This window comes from Pleurodeles waltl, chromosome 11 (genome assembly GCF_031143425.1).
Source record: "Pleurodeles waltl isolate 20211129_DDA chromosome 11, aPleWal1.hap1.20221129, whole genome shotgun sequence".
Classification (NCBI taxonomy): Eukaryota; Metazoa; Chordata; class Amphibia; order Caudata; family Salamandridae; genus Pleurodeles; species Pleurodeles waltl.
The window spans coordinates 527,610,776-527,636,211 of NC_090450.1; the positions used below are offsets into that span (position 1 = coordinate 527,610,776).

The 25,436-nt window shown below is 42.1% G+C and overlaps 1 protein-coding gene across 2 annotated transcripts in view; it reads left to right on the plus strand.

The window, feature by feature from the left end:
- Nucleotides 1-12,208, plus strand: part of MRPL24 (mitochondrial ribosomal protein L24) — a 60,308-nt gene extending 48,100 nt beyond the window's left edge. For both annotated transcript variants that reach the window (XM_069213915.1, XM_069213914.1), the window contains one exon: nucleotides 11,944-12,208. In XM_069213915.1, the coding sequence (XP_069070016.1) occupies nucleotides 11,944-12,080 (137 nt within the window). In that variant the 3' untranslated portion in view covers nucleotides 12,081-12,208. The remainder of the gene's footprint in view (nucleotides 1-11,943) is intronic.
- The last annotated feature ends 13,228 nt before the right edge of the window (nucleotides 12,209-25,436 follow it).

Consider the following 25,436-nt stretch of genomic DNA (forward strand, 5'->3'; position numbering starts at 1 on the left):
CCCACCCTGCTCCAATCCACCCGCCTCACCCCGGTCCAGCCCGCTCCAATCAAATCCACCTTAATCCACTCCACTCCAGTCCAGTCTACCCCACTTCAATCCACACCTATCCAATCCTCCACACTCCACGCCAATCTAATACACCCCAGTCTAATCCAGTTTATCCCACTCCTGTCCAGTCCACCCCACTCCATTCTTATCCACCCCAATCCAGTCCACCTCACTCCATTCCTCTCCACCCCACTCCACTTTAACCCAATCAGTCCATCTCACCCCACTCCAATCCACCCCACCTCAATGCATTCCACCTCATTCCAATCCACCCCACTGCAAACCACCCCCAACTATTTCACCCTACACATTTCAATCCACCCCACTCTCTACTTCGGTCCACCCCACTCTCTACTTCGGTCCACCCCACTCTCTACTTCGGTCCACCCCACTCAATCCAATCCACTAAATCTAGTTCACCTTAACTCACCTCACTCCAAGCAAATGCAGGCCACCTTAATCCACCTCACACCTGTCCAATCCACCCCACTCCAAACCACCTTAATCCATCCCACACCAATCCAATCCATCCCACACCAACCCAGTCCATCATACACCAATCAAATCAACCCCAATCCAATCCACCACTCAATTTATGTCCACCCCACCCCGCTCCAGTCCACCCTGCTCCAATTCAACCAACTTCAGTCCAGTCCTCCCAACCTCAGCCCAATCCACCCTACTCAAATCCAGTACACCCCAGCCCCCATTCCAGACAGCCACTCCACTCCACCCTACCCCATCCCATTCCAGTCCACCCCACAGTACCCCACCTCAATCCATTCCACCTCATACCAATCCAATCTACCCCAATCTATTCCACCCCACTCAATTCAATCCACCCCACTCAATTCAATCCACCCTACTCTATTCCACCGCACTCCAGCCCAATCCAGAAATTTTGTGGATTCCAGAAGTTTACATCACAGAAAAGGAAGGGAATGTATGATTACAGGCAGAGTTTGAGATTTACAGAGCATTTCAGGTAAGAAAACCTTGAGGGATCCACGCAAGGAACACTACCCTGGTTTCAGTCCAGTCCATTCACCCCACTCCAATCCACTCAACCTCAGTGCAACCCACCCCACCTCCATCCAGTCCCCTCCACCCCACTCCAATCTAGTCAACCCCACTCCAATCCAATCCACTCCACTCTAGTCAAGTCCACCCCACTATAATACAATCCACCCCACTCTATCGAATCTATCCCCCTACCCAGTCCCCTCCACCTCACTAATCCATCCATTCAACTCCAGTCCAATCCACTACAGTCTAATCCACCCGACTGCAGCTCAGTCCACCCCACTCCAATCAAATGAATCCAATCCACCCAACTCCAGTCCACTCCAATCCTCCCCACTCAAAACCACCCCAGTCCAGTCCACCGTAGTCTTATCACTTCAGTCGAATCCAATTTAATCACCTTACTCCAGTCCGCCCCACTACCTCAGTCCACTCCAACCCAAATCACCCTATTCCACCTGACACTCTGTGCCAATGAACCACTGAATTCCACTTAGCTCTACAACTCTCTACTCCCCCCCCCCCCCACTCCACTCTACGCCACTCCACGCCACTAACCTTTAGCCATGTTAAACAGTAGCCACACTCATGTACAATGTGGCAACATGACATTGCCAAAGCCAATAGCTCTTGTATACGTGAGACCTATAGGATTTGCCAATGCTTGCTAACAGTATTTTCATCTTGGTAGGTTTTGGTCATGATTGCCTAATTACAAAAGCATAATGCTGTTACATGCGCTAGACCCTTATGGTTTGTAGGTTCTCCAAGAACCCACGGTACCCAGAGCCAAAAACTGAGCTGCACCTTACAGTGATTTTTCATAGTGTACTAGGTATAGACCAATTCATATGGTGAAATATGTAGAGTGAAACATCGCCATCTTAGTGTGTCCAGGTCTCCTGATCCCCTTTTGCCGCCATCTAATAGTTTTGAGACTTTGAGCTCTTTGAAGCAATTGGATTGACCATTAGTAATTGGGTGCCCCCCCCAGGAGAAAACTCGAAGACAGATATATCATACTTGTTTAATATGCAGCCTAGTGGAGCACTTAATACATCTGCTGTGGCAGCGTCAGGGATTATCTCTTGGAATGTGGGAGGATTAAAGTCTAAATTGGAGAATCCAGATTGGTTAAAAATAGTGACCAAAAATTCTTATATCTGCTGCCAAGAAACATGGCTTATAGACCACCCATATATTAATGGTTATACTACTTATAGCGAACCTGCAATTAAGTCTTCGGCGGGTACGGCAAAGGGAGGCCTGGTCACCTTTATATCAGTTCTGGTAAAAGGGGTGGATGTGCGTGTTATGGATGCAACCCCACATTATCTGGTCATTTTTCTTAAACTAAATGAGCCATATAACCTGTTGCTGATTAATTATTATAGTCATGTTTTCGATCCGAGAGACACTAGTGTTATTGATAACCTTGAGGACATGATATACAAGGCTTTGAAAGTGAGTAAGAAGGATCTTAGAATAATTTGGGTCGGGGATTTTAATGTTCATCTCTGTGATTCAGAGCTTCTTAGATTGCTGTGGGCTCCAGGATGAATTTGATTGCCCTGTGCAACATTTATAACATTCCACTTACAGAAGTGCTCTTAATCGTGTAATGGCTGCTAATTCTTTGTTCTTCCCAACACCAGTGGATGAGGGAATCCTTACGTTTATGAGGGGAAACGCCCATACTACAATTGATTTTATTTTTTACTCTAGAGAACTTACCCCCTTTGTTGGGAAGTTTAGGATAATGTTAACTTGTTTCAGCAATCATAACCCTCTAATTTTAGAAATAAAATTGGGTTTGGAAAAGCATTCAATAGCACCGGAACGATTGCCTGTTTTAAAGCCCTCTGCATAGAAAGGTCTGACCATTAGGTGGGAAAAAATTGACAAGCAAAGTTTTTTTTGAGATTTAATATTTAATAAAAGGGAATTTTTAAAGGAAAATTAAAAGGTCATGATTACTTTGGGGGAAGACGTGCCTCTACATAAAATTGTCAAGGGATTTTCTGCTCTGACAAGATATATGGCTGACAAACTGCAACGCCCCAGTTCCAGCAAAGAAAGAGGACGTCGTTGGTTTAATCATGCATGTACCTCATCCCTTAAAGAACTAAAGAAACTAACCAAGCTTTCCCCTCAAAATCGTCATGCTATAAAAGTGGCAAGAAGGATATATAAGGAAGCACTTTACGGCTAGGAAGATCAAATTGAGGGAGATTGCTTGGGATGAACTTATTGAGGCAAGTAAAACAAAAGACACAAAGGCTTTCTGGCAGGCGGTTAACTTTGCGCCACTGAATGATAAGGATAAAATCATAATGAGCACTGTCAGATCAGCCCAAACATGGGTGGACCATTTTTCTAAAAAAAAATTCACAGTGGCTAGTGACTGACCCTGATAGTTCAAAAAGGCATAAAAGGGTTGTGTACATCTAGGCTTGACGGATCTGTCCTGTGCATTTGACACAGTTGACAGAGTGAAACTGTGGACTGATATGTTAAACATGAGGGTGGATAAAGGTATAATTGTTCTACTTAGCAGATTACATGCTTGCACCTCGGGACAAGTTCGTTTTACCCAGGAGGGTGATCTAATGGATACATTTGCGTCCTTGAAAGGGTAAGACAGGGATGTGTGTTGGCTCCTTTCCTTTTCCTCCTCTATATAAATGGGTTGGACATTTTTTTATGTGTAACGGGGAAGGATTTGTCACTTAACTCTCCAATCCCAATTCTCCTTTATGCAGATGACGCTGTACTTATCTCAAGGACAGCAAATGGTCTCAAAATTTTATTAAATGCTTTTAATACGTTTATTGGAAACTTGGGTCTTAAAACTAATAGAACAAAATCATTTGTGATGAAGAGCGGTCCAAAACTAGCAAAAATAAAAAAAACGTACCTTGGAAGATGCAGGAATACTTATGGTTATAAATGTTACTTATTTGGGGGTTCCCCTTGATGTAGATTTTAATAGGACATTTTTAGTAAATGTCCGCGTAATGTAATTTCAAGAGCCATAGATGCTCTTTTTAGATTTTCTAAAAAGATGGGGCATAAACCGGTTAAAGGGATGTTGACAGTTTTTAAAAGTAAATGTTCTTCCATTGCAACATTTGGAGCAGGAGTCTGGGGCTATGCTGATTGTTTAAGTCTCCAAGTAGTTGAAAACAAGTTTTTAAGAAGGTTAATAGCAGCCCCACATTCGGCATCAGCAATGTTTTGTCATGAAGAAGTAGGTTTGAGGGGCATATCGGATTATATAAAATTTCAACCTGTATTGCTATGGCTTAAAATTGAGTCAAATCCTGAGGCCCACTTGTGTAGAACAGTGATCCAGGACTGCCTTTCATTATCACGGTCGAAGGACATACCCTTGCTTAGATACGTCCATTCTACTCTTTTCCATCTTGGGGTAGGGGAGTTTTTTCTTGCCCCGAACTCTTTAGTGGGACGGGATATTAAAAGGATTAATGAGACCTATTGGCACTTAATTCATGACCCAAAATCAAACTTGGCCACAGCTAGGGATAAGGAGAGGATGCAGCTATACCAACTACAGCCCATGTTATACTTGGATATTCTTAGCTCTGGGCGGCACAGATTTTTACTTACTAGGCTACACTTGAATATTATACATTATTTAGTAGCATTCCCTACCTGTGGCACCTGGTTTAAAAAACTTCTGCCATTTTACTGTGACGGTAAAACATCCCAAAGCACTTTGTCCTTTTTTTGTACCCTTTATATTATACCTAGAAGAAGGTTTTTACGTCCAATTTTTATATCCAAGGGTATCAAGTCTAGCCGTCTTGCTTTTTCTTATTTATATAATTTGGGAAATAAAGAGATAATACAGGCTGTGTTAAATTATATACATATATATGCTGCTTTTTTAATTCAAAATTATTTTTAATATTGGTATTTATTGTATGTCTGAGAATTTTGTATGCATATATATGATGTCTTTCATCGTTTTTATTTGAAACCAAATAAATTATGTGATGATGAGTATCAAGGAAACCTATGTATTTTTTAAATGGGCACAAGATATGAAGTTTAGGAGCAGTGGTTATTTGTGTATCTCTGAATTTGTGCGTCCCCGTACTAGCATGTGATTTAGATGGTATTTTTCAAAATGTCTTCTTTCTACTACTCTGGCTTATGTTTGAGAAGTCACAAATGCAGCAAAATCGAATTAATAATAACAAATGTTCAACTGTTTTATGCCCCCACACAATAAAAATGGTACCTCACTTGTGTGGGTAGGCCTAGTGCCAGCGACAGGAACCGAGCCAAAACCCAACATGGACGCATGATATTTTTCCACTGAAAACCGACTTTTTTTCCCCCAATGCTGGTAGCTGTGGATTTTGGGCCCTATCTCAGCCGGCACCTAAGGTAACATAGTACACTTGCACATTTTTTTTAAAAACTAGACACGTGGGAGAATCCAGGGTGGGGTGGCTTGGGTCGCTCTTACCAAGTTTTTTGTTCCCCCAGAATCCCTTGCAAACCTCAAACTTTGACTAAATACATTTTCCTCACATTTCTTTGAAGTAAACTTCTGAAATCTGAGGAAAGCCACAAACTTCCTTCCACCCAGCATTCCTCTGTATCCCCCTGTTAAAATGGTACTTCACTTGTTTTGCAGGCCTAGTGCCCGTGACAGGAAATGTTCCAAAACACAACATGGATACATCGCATTTGTTCACTCAAAACTGACCCTTATGTTGGAAAGTGAGTAGATGCAGATTTTGAGCACTAGCTCAGCCAGCCCCTAAGCAAATGTAGCAAACCTGAACATTTTTAAAAAGAAGACAACCAGAGGAGTCCAGGGGTGCATGACTTGTGGCTTTCATCAGGTTATTTTACCCTAAAGCTTTTTTGCGAATGTCAAACTTTGGTAAGAATCAGTCATTTTTCTCACATTTCTGTGATGTAAAGTTCTGGAACCAGCCGGGAGCCACAAATTTCCAGCCACCCACATGTCTCCCAATAAGAACGCTACCCCACTTTTGTGGGTTGGCCAAGACATACCGACACAAAAGGACATAGACAGCTATGTTGAAAGAAAAGCAAAAGGGGTAGCTGCTCTATTTATTTTTAAAACTAGACAACCAGGGGATTACAGGATGGCGTACCTTGCATGGATCTCATTAGGTTTTCTTACCCATATTGCTCTGAAAACCTCAAACGTTGTCAGAAACAACACATTTCCCTTACTCTTCTGTGATGTAAGCTTATACAATCCGCAGACATCCACAAAATTCTTACCTCTCTGCATTACTCCACTTGTGCCGATAAAAATGCTGCTACACTTGTGTGGCTGAGCCTAGTGCCTGCGACCGAAACAGATCAAATCAAGGTCAATGGGAGCCCCCTGGCAAGGGTGCCCCTCAATCATGATTTGAGCCGTTCCTGTAGCTGGCAGTAGGCCCAGCCACACAAGTGAAGCAACGTTTTATTGGCACAAGTGGGATAATGCACAGTGGTAGAAATTCCAGAAGTTTACATTGCAGAAAAAGAAGGGATTGTATGATTTCAGGCAGAGTTTGAAGTTTACAGAGCATTTCAGGTAAGAAAACCTAAAGGGATCCACAGAAGGCATGCCACCCTGGTCCCACCCTGGTTGTCTAGTTTTCAAAAATGTCTGTTCGTAGGTTTGCTTGGGTGGCACCACAGCACGGCCCCCAATACAGCAGGTACTCCAATTGCTTATCTCTTAACAAAGCGATTTAGGGCCTTTTGTGTTGTTATCTCTTGGCCCACCCACAGAAGTGGGGCACCGTTCTTATTGGGTGACGTGTGGGAACTCATGGTGGTAGGGAACCTGTGGCTCCTCACGGATTCCAGATCTTTCTGTCAAAGAAATGTGAGGAAAATGTGTATTTGTTACCAAAGCTTGACCTTTGAAGGGGCTTCTGGGTAACATTACCTGGTGATACCCCTGCAAGTTAAGCACCCCTGGATGCCCCTGGACGCCCATGGTTGTCTAGTTTTCAAAAATGTGCAGGTTTCCCTAGGTGACAGCTGAGCTGGGTTCTCCTTTTGGAAAAAAAATTCTCTCTTACCATGGGAGTTATCTCCTGTGGCCTGGGGAGCATTAGATAGTATTTACTGCCCCTTACTGCAGTGGTTTTCCAGGTGGTGATGGGAAGTGAAAACTGACCTGTATATTTGCAAATCTGAATTAGGTGTGCAGGCACATAGAGGTCAGTCTCAAATGGCCCTTACTCAGTCAGGACATGGGAGGAGTGCAACCATGCCAGATATGGAGTAGACTTCCCCACAGTTATACCAATAGTCAGTCTGCATATATATCGGGCGGGCAGACCATTATCTTCACAGTAAGGATACTCCATCGCCTTTGTAATGGAATATCCTTACCACCACAGATATAAATCTGGAACTGATTTATTTTTAAAGTTAATCCTCCACTTACACTGGTTGGCTTTAGCACCTCCAGAAATGCTAGCTTCAAAGCACAGATACTTGTCAAAGTATCTGAATATTGAAACCAAGGCTACTGAAGGTGATCCACAAAGCCATATCACAGCACCAACCCATTTATGTTCTATTCATATGCCATTCACGCACCACACACAAGACTTTCATACCACCAGCCACGGGCCCAATACAACAGATTAGTGCACTAACATAAAAATACCGCCGCCATTTAGGGACCCATCACATTCATACGCCACAGGGTGGATCCCCATTCAAGACAACCATTCAACTAGTCATCAACTAAATTGCATACAAATAAACCTCTATAAACGCGTGTCCAGACATTTTGAAAGTTGGTGCATCCACAACCGTCTCAAATGAATAACAGTCTGACTGCATTTTTACCACCTGTCCAGTAACCACCTCCTTATCGAACATTACTGAACCCAAGCCTAGTGAACCTTCTAATGGCTCCCATGATAGCCACATGAAGCTCAGGAAGACATGTCTTGCGTGCGTCTTTACACACTCACTGCAGTAAATCAAACTCATTCCTGTTTATGAATGCAAGTTGGGGGTCTCCAGTAATGCCTTCCGAGGCCTACATTGCTTGAACTGAGTAAGCAAATCTATTTTTTAAACAAAGGCAAACATGCTGGGGAATCCTGCCTAAGTTCCCTAAAGAGCACGTCATAAATTACGAAAAATGTTAGTTTTTTTACACACAGGGTAGTAGTCTGTGTGAACGTAGGATATGTCACAACCACTGTTATGTGCAGTGATGCGACTGTAATGCACTTGTTATACAATAAACTGAACATATACTAAGTTCTGGCGGAGGATAAACATGGCAAGCAAGACAAGCATTTTACCCAAATGTGTAATGTGGGGTTCAGAGTTCTGTGTAATGTTATGATTTTTTTGTAAAGTGCACTGTCACCCGAGAGGGTATCCTGTCTTTAATGCAAGACCAGTCTGGGCTGATCCATGTATTAACCTAGTCGAAGAGCAAGTATTCAGCTTTGTGTGGAATAAACTAATTTTATAGAAGGCGTATATGTGTGTAAAGGCAGGTCATTCTGCCCTTTTGGAGCAAAATAGTAGAAGTCGTTTCTCCTTGTTCTGGTGCTGCATACACATTGAATGTGTGTGAGTATGAGTCCAGCTGAGCAAAGCTGTTGGAAAGTTTGTGAAGTCTGAAGCAATATTGAGATGTGCTGGACCAGTGCTATGTAAGGCTTTGAGTGTGTTTCAGGAGTTTGAACAGACCTGTGGATGGGGAGTCATTGAAGCAGATTGAGGTGCAGCGTGTGTGTGTGTTGGAATGTTGAGGGAAGAGGCTGCCTGCTACATTCTGTATGGTTTGGAGTCATCTGCTTAGGTGAGTGAGGGAGTAGTTCAGTATTGAGGCTAGTGGTGCGTCAGTGGGTTTGAATCCGTAAGTGAAGATGAAGTAATGGCATGTGTATCTGTACTACATTTACTATCTGCATTCTACCTATGCTTTTATCCCTGTGAAAAGCACCCAGCCTAAGCTTTCCCCACCCATTCATGGCTCTATCCACATCAAAGGGCTGACTAATCCTGTATACTTGCCAGGTAAACCTAAACTAACGCCTTCAGTTGCTAACTACTTGAAGCTCAAGAAAACATATCTTTCATGCACCCTTAGCTCACTCACTGTGCTAAATCCAACTCCTTCCAATTTGTGGATGCAAGTTGAGGGTGGCTGAGAATGCCTCCCAGGCCTACATTCCTTTACCTTATTGAACATATCTACAGTTGAAACTAAGGTAAACATGCTGGGGAATACTGCCTAAGTTCCCCATAGTAATAAGCAAAACAAATGCCCTGTGGGACTCATTCACCTACACTTCTACTCTTGCATTGAAAGTGTGAACACTCAATTAGTAACTTGGATCATAATCAATGTTATTGAAAAAAGGTACAGGACACAATATCTTGTATTATGATGATATTCACATTTTTAATGTAAGGACATTATTTATCCAAATTAGTGCAGGCGACGCAGTGCTCAAACAGTGAACAAATATATATAAAACATCATAGAATAAGAAATTGAAAAGATCCCAAGGTTGCATAGGATTTTATATCAAACAGACGTAAGCCGAGATCCTGTTTGTTCACATATGGTATCTCCTGGTGAACCCTAACATGTTTTCAAAGCAACTTATGGAGGGAATGTCAATGTTTTGACCTGTAGTTAGTTATCGGATCTCTTCAGAACCAAAGTCATCCAACTGAAGTTTCCCAGAAACCGTGGAATTTTGGTCCCTCCAAAAAGGCATCCTGTAAACAGTACATGCAAGAATACGTCAAGACAGAATCTACAATTACGGCTTGGTAAGTCTGACTGTAAACAAATTATTCAGGAAAAGTACACCTTTGTATTCTGTGGAGAAAGTTACACCTACACTTGCAAGAGAATTCCTAGACAAAGCCAACAATATAAAACAGGCCTGTAGATGTAAATTAATTACTGAGCAAAAGCACACCTTCACACTTTGTCATGTTTCTGCATGATCTGCAGTCATAATGGTGGTGTGACACAATGCAAAGGTATGCTTTTCCCGAGTAATCTATTTGGCTTTGTGTAAGGGTATTTCTGTATGAGTAGGTGTGCCCACTTTCTCCTCACAATACAAAAGTGTACTCCTGAATAATTTGCTTACCCCCGCCAGAACTTTGTGATTCACAGTGCAGCCTGATATACATTGTAGACAGTTTAGAAGTATTCTTGCATGTATTGCTTAGAGGATGCCTTATTGATGCCCAAAAATTCCAGGGTTTCTAGGGAACTTTAGTCAGATGACTTTTGTCCTAATAAGACCCGATGACAAAATACAGGTTAAATCGTTGACATCGCCTCCCTAAGTTGCTTTCAAAACATGTTTCAAAACATGTTATGGTTCGTCAGGAGACAACCATATATGAACAGACACAGGGTCTCCGCTTACATTTGTTTGACATAAAATCATATGCAGCCTGTTCTGTGTTGTTGTATACATATTATTTCATTGTCTGAGCACTGCGACATCCACACTAATTTTGACACACACTGAAATGTATATTATCCTGATATTAAAAGTGTGAAAATCATCATCAAGCGTGAAAATGTGTCCTGTATTTTTTTTCAATAATATTGTTTATGATACAAGTTACTAATTGAGTTTGTGTCCTTTCTAATCAAGTAGACATGTTGATGTATGAGTCCCATGGGACTGAGGGATGATACCCAGAAACCGGTCCCAGGATGCTTGTTTCCGGTCCAGGGAGGACCTGGCCTGGCACTTTGGGCTGGGATGCTCCCCTTAAGGAACAGGGCCAAGACTAATTTGCGTATGGCTGGGTCCAAACCGGGTGGCATGGTGAGCAAAAGAACGATGGATTAAACCCAGATCTGTATGACTAGGGTGAATGTTTGCATTGTTTAGCATTCTGTCCTTCGTCTGTTCTTTCTGTATTTTTTTTTATTTTTTTTAAAGCTATTGGTACCACTGAGTTCATGGTGGTGCTGCAGCAGGAGACTTCTAAGTCACATCTTTAACCACTTTAGCAAGTATAATTGTCCATTCTAAAAATGTGTTCTCTCCTGTTGGGCATTTGGTATTGGAAATAGCCATAATAGTGTTACTAAGTCCTTTCAACCTAATTGTGGATCTGTCATCCTGTTAGCCATTCCCGATATGTTCCTATTATTGGACATTGCCAAACCATATTGAAGAATTCAGCATTTCTTCATTACATCTCGCACATTGTGACAAGGCCTTTCCATATATTTTCTTCATGTTCCATGGAGATGTAATCGTTTGAACTGTCAGTACTTCAGTTGGAATTCCTGTATCAGCCTCATTATCCCAGGAAGGGGTACAGGCACCCATCGTCTCATCACATTTGCTGAGAGGCCAGGAGGAGAGCTGTAGCCTGGCACAATGTCTCCAGGGCATTCCTCGTAATTGTATCTGATCTAGCAAGGTTCTAGGCAACTATCAGAGCCACAGAGATATCAGTTCCAGAAACTAAAAAGTCTACTAGAGACAACCATCAAAAAATCCATCCAGTACTTGCTACCCAGGCTGGATTTGAGAGTCCTGGAGTAACCAGTGCCATCAGATCGAAATAATACAGAAAATAATCTTCACATGGATACACAAGTTACAACATCCTTTTACATGAATGTGTCTGTCAGCCTGTCAATGCCTTCTTGGAGTCAGAAGAGCAATTAGAGGGCTGCTTAATGAGTGGACAGATGATTACTAATAAAATAGGTTAAATGTATGTATCTTTTCCAGCATGCTCTCTGGTGATAAATTTGATATTTATCTGTCAAATTATGTCCTTTACATCTTAACATGCTTCTATTGTTATGTTTTTTTTTTAAAGATGGCCCCAAAGATACATCTGTCGATGACACCTTAGAAAACACCTACGTACCTTCTTTGAAGACATTTGAAGAAGAAATTATGGAAAAGATGGGAATTGTAGAGACCCGCAGGCCAAGAAAATCATATTGGTATTGAGTCATAAGAATGAAAGACGGCTGCCACTTGTATGCAGGATACACATGAGACTATTGTTTTTTTTAAAATGTTTTCATACTATTAAAAAGAAGCACTTGTATATTCACAATAAATAACTGTCTATTGAATGCTTTTTGTGGTTTCATCCCTTAAAGTTGCCTGTTAAGTACCACGAGTGAACCTTTTTCATTGCTACTTTCTTCTTCAGGTCTCTCTTAGGTCACAGTCTATTCTAACATTTATGTTGTGTGGACCTAACAACTCCAAATCAAATATAGAATTTCTTTCCCTGTGTTCCCAATCATCACTGTCATACAAGAACAGGAAAGATGACTGATGCAGTTTGTAGGAAGCTAGCTTGTACAGAAGACTCTTAAGTCCAACTCAGCATACAGTGTGGGTTTCTGTTTGTTAGATCAATTAATTGTTTGTGTCTCAAGTACATGTCCACCAAATCAGTTCTTCTGAACTCCATTCCCTTCTGCACCACAATTCGTGCCTAGCCTTTATAACACTAATGGGGGTGTAGGGGCGGTGTGAACATCGCACAGGTGTTGCATGCTTTGTTTGAAATGTGCATACCATCAGCCCGTATGTGTTGGCGCTCATAGCAGAAACTGTTCAAACATAAATTCAGATTGGTCTAGGTTATCCTGCTTAAGCTTCTCCATTACTCTTAGGATCTGTATTAAGGACTTAGAAATGTAAGACACGCAATGGTGTTACAAACGATAGGACTCTGAGTAAAATATTTCTTAGTTGGCGGCTTATGGGTCCACTTACAATTGCATAAACTGTTGCCAGAAGGTGATAACACTTTAATACTAGTGAAAAGTAATAATAAAAATTAGTACTTTCTTGCACCGTGTCTAACCATGATTTAAACATTGCTTCGCCTTCAAAGGGTCTTCAGATACAAGTCAGTGGAGGGGCACTGAACTCAGTCAATTTTTAATTGATTATCGCTGAAGACCTGCTTTTTAGGTGAGTCCATAGAAGCTATACATAGTCAAGTTCACGTAAACAATTCAGCCTTAACTGTATATAAAGAATATCCCAGAATAGGTAAGTCTCCATCATCTGACCAATATTAATACCCATAAACAGTTAACTACAAGTGTGAATCCCAAAATGCTTTTTTAACAGAGCAAAATTAAACTCTGTAATTATAAACTGCATATGTATAGACAACATTTTCTTTCTATTTTGTAATCTGTTACTTACAATAAGTCCTCATGGGAAAAAAGCCTGCCAGACATTATAAATGGACTGATATATTTGTTTATAGAAAATGCTGCACTGCTAACCAAATGGCTGTTTTTTATTTTATCCCTTTTAAAAGGAAAGTAGGGATAAAGTTCTTTAATGGAGCCAGTGGACCTCCACAGTCGTCGGATGCAGGATAATGGCAGTTGGTGCCTTTGTCAATATTTCAACTTTGTTAAGAAGGATCACTGAATAACGGCAGTCTGCTATTGATCTCGGTTTGCCCATATTTTCTTTTGAAAGCATGATTTCTGCACTTTGGCTATCTTATGGTCTATTGTTGAATTTCTAAACAAATTTCTGTCAAGTGTTTCAATTTCTTTCCGTTTTTCCCCTTTCCTTTTCACAACAATTGGAGAAACGTTTTCTGGCATATATATGGTTAGAGAGAGGCAATGTGATGACCACTGTTTATTTTCTCTTAGGTAATTTCTTCCTAGTGTGAAATTAGGATAGTTTTCTCCTAAGACGGGACGAAAATCCAGGAGAAATCTCAAAAGTTATGGAATAAACCGCTTGATAGAGCAACTACCATATACACCATATTTGTGGTCCACCACAGCAGAGTGACAGTGGAGAAGCTGTGCTCTTACAAAAGTCCTATTGGCCTCCCCTCTGATAACCCAAAGAGACAATCAGAGGCTTATCACCATTTTGTGCAGTCGTCAGTGTTGATATAGAGCCTCTGCATTTTCAGAGGCCCATGTTGTTGATACTTGACCCTAAAGAGGCGTGTGATAGAAGGATGTTTCTGTCTACTTCAAGGCAGTCCGTCACATCATGAAGAAGACAACGTTTAGAAGACCCTCGACATCAAGAAGGTATTGACGCAGGGTAGTGGATCTTCTAGTTTACTGGCTATGGAGTATATCATCTATAAGGACTGCTTATGGAATGTGAGGCCAGAAGGACATACCATTAGGGTGTGATGGAAAAATGCACGGTTCAGACACCCAGAGGATAATGCCATAAGTTGAAGTTGCTGGATGGCTATGTCTTCAGTGTCGGGACCTCTATGTCGAACAGCAATTCCGTCAGAGAATAGAGCTCCAGAGGATGGCTCCCTCAAAGGGATGCACTTCCAAAAGTCCAAGGCCCAGGAGAGCTGCACTTTCAGAGGAACCTGCTGCCATAATGGCCTGTTTTATAGGTGATAAAGCACCCAAGGGTCTGTTCCTGAAGAACCCCCCCCCATAAAACTGCTCCAGATGTCCCTACTAATAGAGATAATGAAACCAGTCTAGGAAGAAAGAGGACACAGATCCTTCAGTAAGTTGGGTCTCAGAGTTAGCATAGTAGGTTCAACGTTGTCTTTTGATTGACATATCATGAGAGCCAGAATTTGAAATGCATTCCTTTACAAAAGGGCATATCAATTGGGGACACCTGTTCACTATTGTTATAAAATGGGTAATGGAATCCTCATACAATAATTTATGATCCGTCCTATGCAAAGTGTTTTCCAAACACTATGCATCTAATGTCTTGAAAAAAGGGACATATAAACTCTGTGTATGCATACGCCTGTGCTCAGACCCAATTTTATGAAAAGAGCAACCATCTTCAAGGTTTAACTTCAGTGATTAAGCCACAAAGAAATGGTCCTCTCAAACCGAGAACACCATCCCTCAAGGATATAATCACAGAGTTGTTTGACTGCATTTTTTCAGCACTTTATTTTACTTACTCATTAATGTTGCATAGTTTTTAGACTTCAAAAAATATCCGAGCAGGAGTATCATGCTTTCTAATAAGTGTTTAAAATGGCAGCAAATTTAGTAATATAAAAATTATGCAAACATTCTAGTGCCTAGACCACCCCAAGCTCAACAGTACCTGACTCCTGTCAATGCCCAAGCACCCTGCAAAGCTACCCTCCAACTACAGAGAAGCAAATACCTGCCATTAAGCTGCCTCCTCCTCTACACAGCAAAATATCCTATACCCCCTGTTGCAGAAACCTTGACTAAGCATTCTGCCTGTGTTAAAGCTGGGTATTGGTATGGGTAAGTACACACCTTCCACTAGCAATACACCCCCAACACAGGGTGGTGCCCAATCAAGATCCCCAAAGTAGCCCCTGGCTCAACCCCTGGTAGCTTGACAAGAGTAGTCAGGCTTAACTCAGGAAACAGGTATGTGAATCATTTAAGTACACCAATACAGTAAATAAGAACCAACACACAATAGAAATCCCACACCAATTTATAAAAAATAGTATATGTTTTTATCTTTAAAATGAAACAAAAATGACAAAATTCCAATATGGGGAACCAAAGATAGGAACTTTTAAAGATTAAGAGTAAAACTAGAGCTTAGAAGCAAATAGCACTCAAGGGAAGGTTGCACTGGACCAGGACACAGACAAGTTTCAGCCATCTTCAGTCTTACACTTTACACTTACTTCCAGAAGTGTTTCTTGATGCAGGAAGGTGATCCACTACCTCAATCCAAGCTTACAGAATTGGTGTTGCTTGCTGGGACTACAATGCCCACAATGCACCTTGCCAAATACCTGAAAGTCCACTGGACGCACTCCAGGCTGGGGTCTTTTGTGGAAGTTGATGCAGGGAAGCTTTTTTAACATGTTGCTTCAAGGAGTCCACTCCGGAGTCCTTTTTAAAGCACAGCAAAGTCCTTTGGGCAGTGGGCACAGTCCTTAAATGTGCAGGCCTCTGGGTTGCAAACCAGGGCTTCAGCAGTCTTTCTCGCGGTTTCAGACATCAGATCTGAATTCCAGTGTAGATCAGCCACTTTTATTCAATGATCTTTGGGGACAGTCAGTGGGCATCCTTGTCCAATTAGCTGAAGGGTGCCACCCAGAAGTATGACAACGTCCTTCAAAGTGTGGCATCTTCTTGTCTCATAAAGCACTGCATTTTAACATTCCAAGATGGATGATTTTCTACCAGAGGAGTAAGATCTGGCCAAAACAACCACCTGGTGTTGGTCATGTCCATTAACTCCACACCCCCCCTCCCCGCCCCGGACATCGGCAGAGTCCTTTTTTAAGCCCCCAATCTGCGGGGTACAGGGGTGTTAGGGCAGGCCTGGCTGCATTCCTTTCTGACTCGTATCCTTTTGAAGTCTCAGCTTGATTCACCCAAGCCCCTTCCTGACCTGGCTTCACCATCTGCCTACCTCCCCCATCAGATAACCTTGGCTCAGTGCATGCCACTATCACCTCATAAAAGCAGCCTGGCTAATTCTGTTAGGGCTGACCAATTCAGAGGCCAGTAGCAGGCTGGAATTTGGCTTACAGTAAGGAAAGTCTCATAACTTATTTTCTGTATACATTATGATGAATTCAACAATTGCAAATCATTACCATTCATTTGAGTCCTTACATGACATTTTTTCTATATCCTGGCAATATTTAAGCTTATGAAAAATATTTACAGTGTAGCCTATGGAGCCAACTTTCTACAATAGGGGGAAATGAAGGGTGCAGTTTTTGACTCACTAGGGCATAGAAAACATCTTTTATAATGTCTTTGCTTATAGTTACATGGCACCCTACCTCTGGCGGATCTAAGGGGGAGACCTTGGAGGTGACATATATGTAAAAATAAGTTGGATTGTTACTTTGAAAGTAACTTTCATTCCAAAGTCGAATTTGCATACATTTTACATTTTAAAGACAGTCTGCAAGGCAGGGCTGCCTTTGAAAATGACAGCAGTGCACACTCCAGTGCAGGAAATCTACTGGGCCTCTAAACTTCCCTGCCATGTTATATACTAAGGACTTGTAGGTAGTTTGAATCCCCCTTGCACTATTATCTACTAGGGACTGTCATTGCCAATTGGAATTATAACATTAAGCCAATTGACCATATACCTTTTATTCAGAGCCCTGGGTCTGTTATGCAGAGCCCAGGGCACAGTCAGGGTCAGTTACCTTCAGTATCAGTCAAACATTGGGAGGGGGGGTATGCTAAAAGGGTAACTTTCTCACAAACTGCCACTTATTTCAAGTCAATACTGGATTGTCTTACGATACCCTCTCTCCATCTCCATACGCATTTGTCCTGCCATACTGTCACCCCCCAAATATGGCCGAATAACTGAATGTCCTGCTGTTATGCTGCCAGTCTTGGGCAAACCCTGTTGGTTTCCCTTGGTCCTCAGACCATGTATCATTTTACCATTTGGAGTGGGGAAAATAGACCGATGTCCTAACAACCTTTCCCACAACCTAACTAGATAACATCCATAGTAAGAACCAACAAACCTGCTTGAGACTCCAGGTTATATTCTTTGGATTCCTCTTATCCTTTCCCCGGAAGTAGCTCACACTCAGTAAATTCGGACTAGTGTAACAGAGACTTTGATTTCAAGGCAGACTAGTACAGAATATTCCGTACGAAATACTGGTAGCAAAAATATGAAAAAAGATATCTTGGGATTATTTGCATTATCTATTATTTATTATTCTTACAAAACATCTGCAACTAATGTTAGCAGCAAAGAATTCTGCCTTGGTGAGGGGTGGAATACAGCAATCTCATAGTTTCTGGCAAGGCAAGCTGCCTTTGGCTCACATTATGTATTTATGGCAGGCTGTATTGGCAATAGTGTCTTTGGAACTGTTTTGCCTTGGAGTAAAAGAATGACCATTCTACCGGAGACCGACCATGGTGTCCTATTGGTTGTCTTTCTGCATGAGAGTGGGCACTAGCTATAGTGATGTACCAAGTGGATAATAGAATGAGAGTTTGCACTGTATTCTCCCTCTGTATATTTGCAAAGCAATGTTGTGCTTAAATGGAACACAATACCTTATTAGCTGATCTATAAATGGACGAAAGGCACTATATCATAATATGTAACACATAATGGATATATTCAAACAGTCACAAACCTAGTTCATTAATTGCAAAAGCCTGCCATCCTACCCTTCCTTCATATACCACAACCCGTACATGTCATGTCCTACCAGATATCACTGACCTTACTTAGCCTTTTTCCATAACTTCCACCACCAAAACACGCCAGTTTTTAGCTTAGTGTTCAGCCGATATACAGACCTGTGTATACAATCAAGTATTACTTTTCCCTTTTTGGTTGTAAATGTTTTTTTATTATTTTTATTTTATACAGTTTTATATACAGTATATAGTTTTATATCAGTTTCGCCATTTCACAGCACTATAAATACAAGATTTTTACATACCTTGGAAAGAGAAGATGTGTTGACCAAACAGGGATTCAAATCTGAATTGCAGATAAAAACACACTTGTGCTGTCTGAGTGCAAAAAGGTCAAGAGATTTGCGATAGCAGGGGCTGCACAAGAGCAGTTTGGCTGGGAATAGTTCCACCTGCCTAGGAGCTGCTTGTGGAAGATGCACTGTACATAAGTTTGCTATATTTTGAGAAGCCAAACATGGTATACACATTGACCCTCATTATGAATTTGGCGGGCTGAAAACTCCACGTTCATAATGTGGCTTCCAGACTGCCACATTGGCGGTGTTCTGACTGCGACCATGGCCCTGGTGGTCTGTAGACCACCAGGGTCGTAGTGAAGGCCATAGTCTCTGCTTCATTCAACACTACTCTGAATTGGGCAGTCGGGCTCTAAGGATTGTTCACAGATTGCGACCACCTCTTTCTGCGTTTCTTAGGACAGACGTGCTATCATTATTAAGCATCTGGCCACAGACCACTCTAGCGGTCTATTGCGAGCACTAATGACATCAGAACATGGTCGCTACATATACTGAGTGGTTACACTCTGCCATTGCTTAGTTTTATGGAAAAAATGGTGCCTCCCTGTGCCTACTCTGTAAATGAGGTCCGATATGCTGGCTTTGCTGGGGCTAATCAGTCCACCCATTTTGCACCCCATTTTACCTCCAATTACACCCAGGGTGAATCGAAGAAGAAAAGCAGAGTGAGAGCAATTTGTATTTACCTCTCAGTAGGGTTGTGTCTAACAAGAAAGAGCGACACCAAGATTGTTTGTGCTGACCACTACATGGAGCTTTACATTTCAGTGAATGAATGCAGCAGGCAAGCTTAAAGTAGTATTTGCGGTAAGTAGTTGAAATGGAGCTTTATGAAATACATTTGCAAACTATTTTAACGATCAGCATTATAAAGGTAAAATGGGAGTGCTTAAGACTTACTTTGTCTATATATTACATTAGGTTTCTAACAGCATCCAAGAAGTATTTGTTCAGAAGCACAAGCCAGGACAGTTGCATGCTCTATGGACAATTGTGAGACCTAATCAGAGTTAATAAACTGACCAAAAGTAGATTTATTTATTTTTAATTTAAATCTTCCGAACATAAAATGTGTGGTTGAAGAGGCATACCTGTTTCAGAATGACTATCCTGGTAAAAAAAAAAAATGTCTAAATAAGTAGCTACTTCCACTGTGATCTGTGCACAAACCGGACAATTTAGTCATCCGTTTGACTTAATAAGGTAAAGAAATGTGAGCCGAGTGACTAGGAGGGATGTGTTCTGAAGACTAAGCTGAATGCAGTAGCATTGTTCTATTTGCATGTCACGTCATGCACCTTTTGAGGTTGCAAAGCACTCAGATTTTCATCCGCTCCTGGGTGCTGTTTCGGAAGTGTCTGAAATGAGGGGTGTTTTAATTTAGTATGTCCTCTGACTGAGATGTTGGTTGTGGTGTGTGAGGTTCAAAGACATGTTCCAAACCTGATTTGGCACACTGCATTTGCATAACACTTTTTAAAAGTGTGAAAATGGGCACAGCTTCACATACTTTGTTACTTATTTTTAATAGGTGGGAATCTTCATCTTGTGGAGGAGACCTTGCTTGGTGATGAGTGTATTTTTGCTGAAGGAAGCTCGCTTGAACTCCATGGAGGTTGCAGTGGTCGAGAAGCATCAGTTTGTAGTTTCCACAGTTTTAACAATAATATGGAAAGTTTGTTTAGCCACATTATATACTTTTTGGGGATAGTTTTGAGTCCTTGATTACCCCTAAGTTCCTCACTTTATGGAGTATAGTAATGGCAGTCCTAGTTCCTGAGGCCAAGTGGTCAAGAAGTGACAATTATTCTGATTGCCACACACAAGAATCTTCGTTTTTTATTTATATTTTAAAGATGTATAGCTTGAGGTAGCTTGTAAACAACCAGTGATCAATTGCTTGTGTGTCCCAGTGCAGTACATCAAAAGCATTATACTGCTACTGGCCCGAGGATGACAAGTGCCTCTAATAAGCAGTAGCACATTGAACAAAATATCTAGCATTTCCTTTGGAAAACCACAGCTGAACAACAGTGTACTGTTAAAAATTAAATAAAAGATTCTCCACCACCTATCACAGGTTTTTTGTAAACACTTCTTGCAAAATGTCAGGCTGCCTTCTCCACACAAGCAGTCTAGAAAGGTTTGGCCCGCTCAAACCACACAATGGAAATACTTTATAGATCAAATATGTATTGTGAGGAAAGGAATACGGTTTAACCTCGGCTTAGAACTGCATTTCTTGAATGGTCTCCCCCACTCCTATTTCCAAAGCTACATATAGATCGCTTGCTCACAGGTTTGCAGACTAGATATGAATGTATGCAGTTCAATAGGTAAGAACACTTCCCCACCCCTGCTTTGGATACATCTTTTCCAAGTAATTTCTCAAAGCCTCCTGCCCAAAGAAGTTAAACATTTGCTAAATTCCCTCCTAATTTCTGACCATTTTAATATTTACTGTGGAAAAACTATAAGCACAAGATGAGGTGCAATACGGAAGACTTAATAACAGATTACCGATTGGGTTGCATGTCTCTTGCTCCGTTAACTGCATTGGGTTGCCAGTCGAGTGTGCTTTCCCATTTCATTGGTATGTCATACTTATTGTAGTTATTTTCCCTTGAGCAGTATTTGCCAGGAAGATTTTCTTGCTAGCTTGTGACCACGTACTGCGAAGTCCTTTACTATAATATGAAATTAAGTGGCGTTTGAAAGTTAAAAACTCGGCAGCATTCCGTCTTTATGCTAATCGTGATATGCCACGTCACAGAGGCGTTGCTGCGAGCTTCGCTTTGCCTCTGTGGCATCATGTTGCAGGTTCATCTCCTTTTATGGCGGCAGTGAGTGCGAACCAAGGGCCTAGGGCTTCTCGGCCCTTCTCCCTGCGGTGTTAGGGCTCTGGTAAGACACAGAGGGGATCTGAAAGGTGTTTTCCTATGGGCAATAAGCTATTTTTGGCTTGGCTATTGTTCTTTTCACTGCCTGCTTTTTGACAATTGCTCATTTTATTTTCCTGTCTTAAGAACGCTCACAGGCGCGTGTAAACTACAGAGAAAAAGACGTGTCGCCTGAAAGCATAAACCTTTTGGCATCTAAACATGGCTACTATATTCATTTATATTTAATTATTTATAATTTATGTGAGCCAGGAAATAAAACAGATATTGTAAACACGATGCGAGGCTGAACGCGGCTTTATCACAAATATGTAACAGAGTAACAACAACAACAGAATGGACTTCACCAAACGGCAACGGATTTGGAATGCTGCCTGAGAGTGTTCAAGAGTACTCCGGGAGTGGTGCTTCAAAAATATACAGGGCATAATATTTGTAGAATACATATCCCTCCTACATCATTTTTAGTATGTTTACTCATGGTACGAAGGCCAGTGGCTCTAAGAGCACAAGGAAAGTGAAAGCCAGAAAAAGGAAAATAAAACCAGGTCATTTAGGACAGTTGTAAGTGGACTTCAAAGTAAAAATCCCCTCCAAGTTTGTCACCAAGCCAAGGGGACACTTGCTTTTGCTTTCTGACATTGACTTACCGTTTGAGCTTGTGCACGTCCCCATTACTTACTTTGACTGAGCCCTCAACATGGATCTTTATCTGATCGTGGCTGGAGAACTCCTTAAGTTGGAATAACAATTAATTATTTTATAATTGGGTTCTTTTGGAGTCAATAGTTTAAAATCATTTATTGAAAAATTAATATGGTCTTTATTGACCAAAATTCTCAAGTTACAGAACCACATATGAAGAGTGTCTTGAATTTGTCTGTGCTCTATTCGTCTTCATCCCACAACTGTAATACATCTGAATAATTCTGTCTTCTTAGCCTGGGAAAGTTGGAATGGAATGTTCAGTCTGTTACATTAGGTAAGTTTGTCACAGTTAACTGTCTCGTGTGCATACAACTATCATACTATTCTGAAACAACTTATGAACTCTCCCTAACACTTAATACAGTCTCTGCAGCAGAATGAATACTCTGTTTTATCGAACTGTTCGGCAACTAGGAAGTTCCCACAAGGCTTTCTAAGCTCAATCCTACTCCCTTTAAGAATAAGCCCAGTATGATTTTTCTGAAGCATCATCTCACACCTTTCATATCATTCAGATAGTGCTCTCTAGTTAACTATCCTCTCAGCTCCAACAGCAGCAGTGGCAAGAATTAGTGGCCAGTCGCAGTGGTCTCACTTTTTTCAGTCGTCTGTCATCTCTGCTCTCGCTTTTGGTCTCGCTTCTCCTCTTGATTCTCCCTGCCCTTTCCCTAGGACACCTTAAATAATTCATTCTATTGATACAATTGTTATCAATTCTTGAGATGTAGCAACAGTAGACAACACATCGTCTTGTTCGATGGCAAGGATCGGATACAGCTGCTTCCTTTCTCATGCACCTCTAATTCTGTAAGAACAATTTTGTATACATAAATATAACACCTGCGTAGTTCACTTCATTCATGTAATGTTAATGTTTTTATTCCTAAAGCAGTGTTACTTTCGAAATACGTGTCTGTGCATTCCAAAGCAGTTTAGTGTGTGGGCAAAGAGTGTAAGTAACACTGGTTCTATTATTTTAAAGAAAGTTATTTCACAAGTTAAAGAGGTTATAGAAGAAACATTTTGAGAAAAAAAAATGGTGCCAGCCTGACAAGTTTCACAAGCATGCAGCATGGGTTAGACAGAGTTCAGAGCATGCTTTCAAATGTTCAAGAAACAACAGATTATAGGCCTAGCGATTCATTCTCATGTTAGTGATTAGTATTGTGATTCTTAATTTTCTATTTGGCCCTTATCCCTTGCCATGGAGCTGGTGGGTTAGACATCTTCCCATCAGGGGTAAAGGGGTGATTGGCTGGTAGAGTGGACAAGTGTGTTTTTTGCCTAAGGTTTTGGGACCTCGTTGATGGTATTTCTATAGTTGTAATTCAGGCTTCCGTGATGAGTTACCTGTGTTCGCTGTAGCATTTTTACAGGGAGGTGAGAACATCTGGTAGCTTTGGGTGCCTCCATCGATTGTCTTGCCTTCTGATGAAGCACTTGCAATCGAAGAGGTTGTGCTTTAACCATGTTGGAGAAGGTCTAGGTCTCACTGATCAAAGTTTCATTGGGGTATGAGTGGCTGCTGTAGTCTGATGCTCAGGTCCTGTACCTGTGTTTTGACTTCCTTTGTGTGGTCTGGTTCAGTTGCATTATAAGATCCCTTTAAATGGTCTCTTGTAGGACGATCTGGAAATTCTGCTTGATGTCTTCTTTGTTTTGTAGGCCTACATGGCAGGTTCTGTGTATTTCAGTTCAATGGCAATGAGTGCACATTCCACCCAGCAAAGGTGTGCTTGCTATGACAGATAACTGATCATACATGTGCAGGCCTAGTCTAAGATGTTGATCTTGTGGCTAGGGGCTGATGGAGAAAGATGTGAGCCGCCGAGTTCCCTCTCGGCGACCCAACAAACCCTCAAGATCCTGACTAATCTGGGCCCCTAAAATAGGGGACACCACCGACACTCTTCGCCTCCAGTTACCAGGGTGGAGATATAAAGCCCAAAACATGAAAAAAACGCTTCCGAAGCGGGGACAGGCCAGGAGATAACCAGCCAAGGAGGAACTGAGACAAAATGGTGGCACCCGGCCGGGAGAGAAACCACGGGAGAGCGGAGGCTGAAGAAACGATCGAGATGCCTCGGAACAATACCAAGGGGCCTGACAGCAACGCAGCCCACAGTAAAGCGCTAGCGGAAGGCACGGGGGACAGCGCCTCACCCATAAAAGGAAGAGCCAGAGGTGAGACTGGTAGAAGCAGGAGCGGGGCAAGGCCTCTGGGTGCGTACGAGGGGCGCTTCCCCTTGCGGTGGACCTGAGCCGTAGCGGTGAGCAGCTGAGTGGGAGGCCGGCGAGGACAGCGGTCTAGGAAGAGGTGGCACCTCTACAGAATCCCCTGCACCTCAGGGCCCTGGGCAGATACGAGGAGGATGGAGGAGCGAAATGGCATCTGGGGACAGCACAAAATGGCAGAGGCCTGTGATGCAGGATAGGGCCCGTAAAAACAAAAGTATACTCTCATACACCCCAAGGACTAAAAGTGACAGCAAAAGAGACACAGCAGACTGGAAGCTAGCATAGTGTTCTCAGGGAGCGACAAGTCATGTTGGTAGGCATATGTGGGGGGGGGGGGGGGGGGCACATGCCAGAAGCACCACCAGCATAGAGAGAACCGAATAACTGCTACATGAGACGGCCATCATTAAAAGAGTGAGAGTCCTATAACCCTCAAATACGGAATGTATGGAGTAAAGGAACTTGTTACCAACTGCACTATGAGCCATCGATGAGGGAGGATTTAGCTGCAAGCATCCCTGGCCTAACCACATAAGGGGGACACAGTGACATTGTACTGGGCGTCCAGTACCTCCCATAAACCCAGGGACAGTGACTAATCTTATAACACCCTGCGTGGGAAACTGAACCCTGCTCCGAGACTGCTGGCAACCAGGTACTAGATACAGAATGCCAAACTCTGCGCAAGGGACAGTCTGAGGAGATGAGGTGAGAGAACTATAGCATGAGTGATGGGAGGCAGCCATGAAGTATGGAACGGACGGCACCAGGTCTCCCCCCTGCTTACCAATTATGGGGAAAGCGACTAAAAAGAGGGATGGAGCAGCAGGGCCAGAAGAGAACAGTGGGACACGACTGGATATCCAAAAATCTGCTACAGAGTTGGCCCACCGAGACTCCACGTTGATGGACATTTTGCAAGCTATCACCACCACAACAGAATCACTGAAACCAACATAAATGCGCTAGGAGTGAATTTTAATCTGTTAAAAGATGACCATTGAAAACTACCTG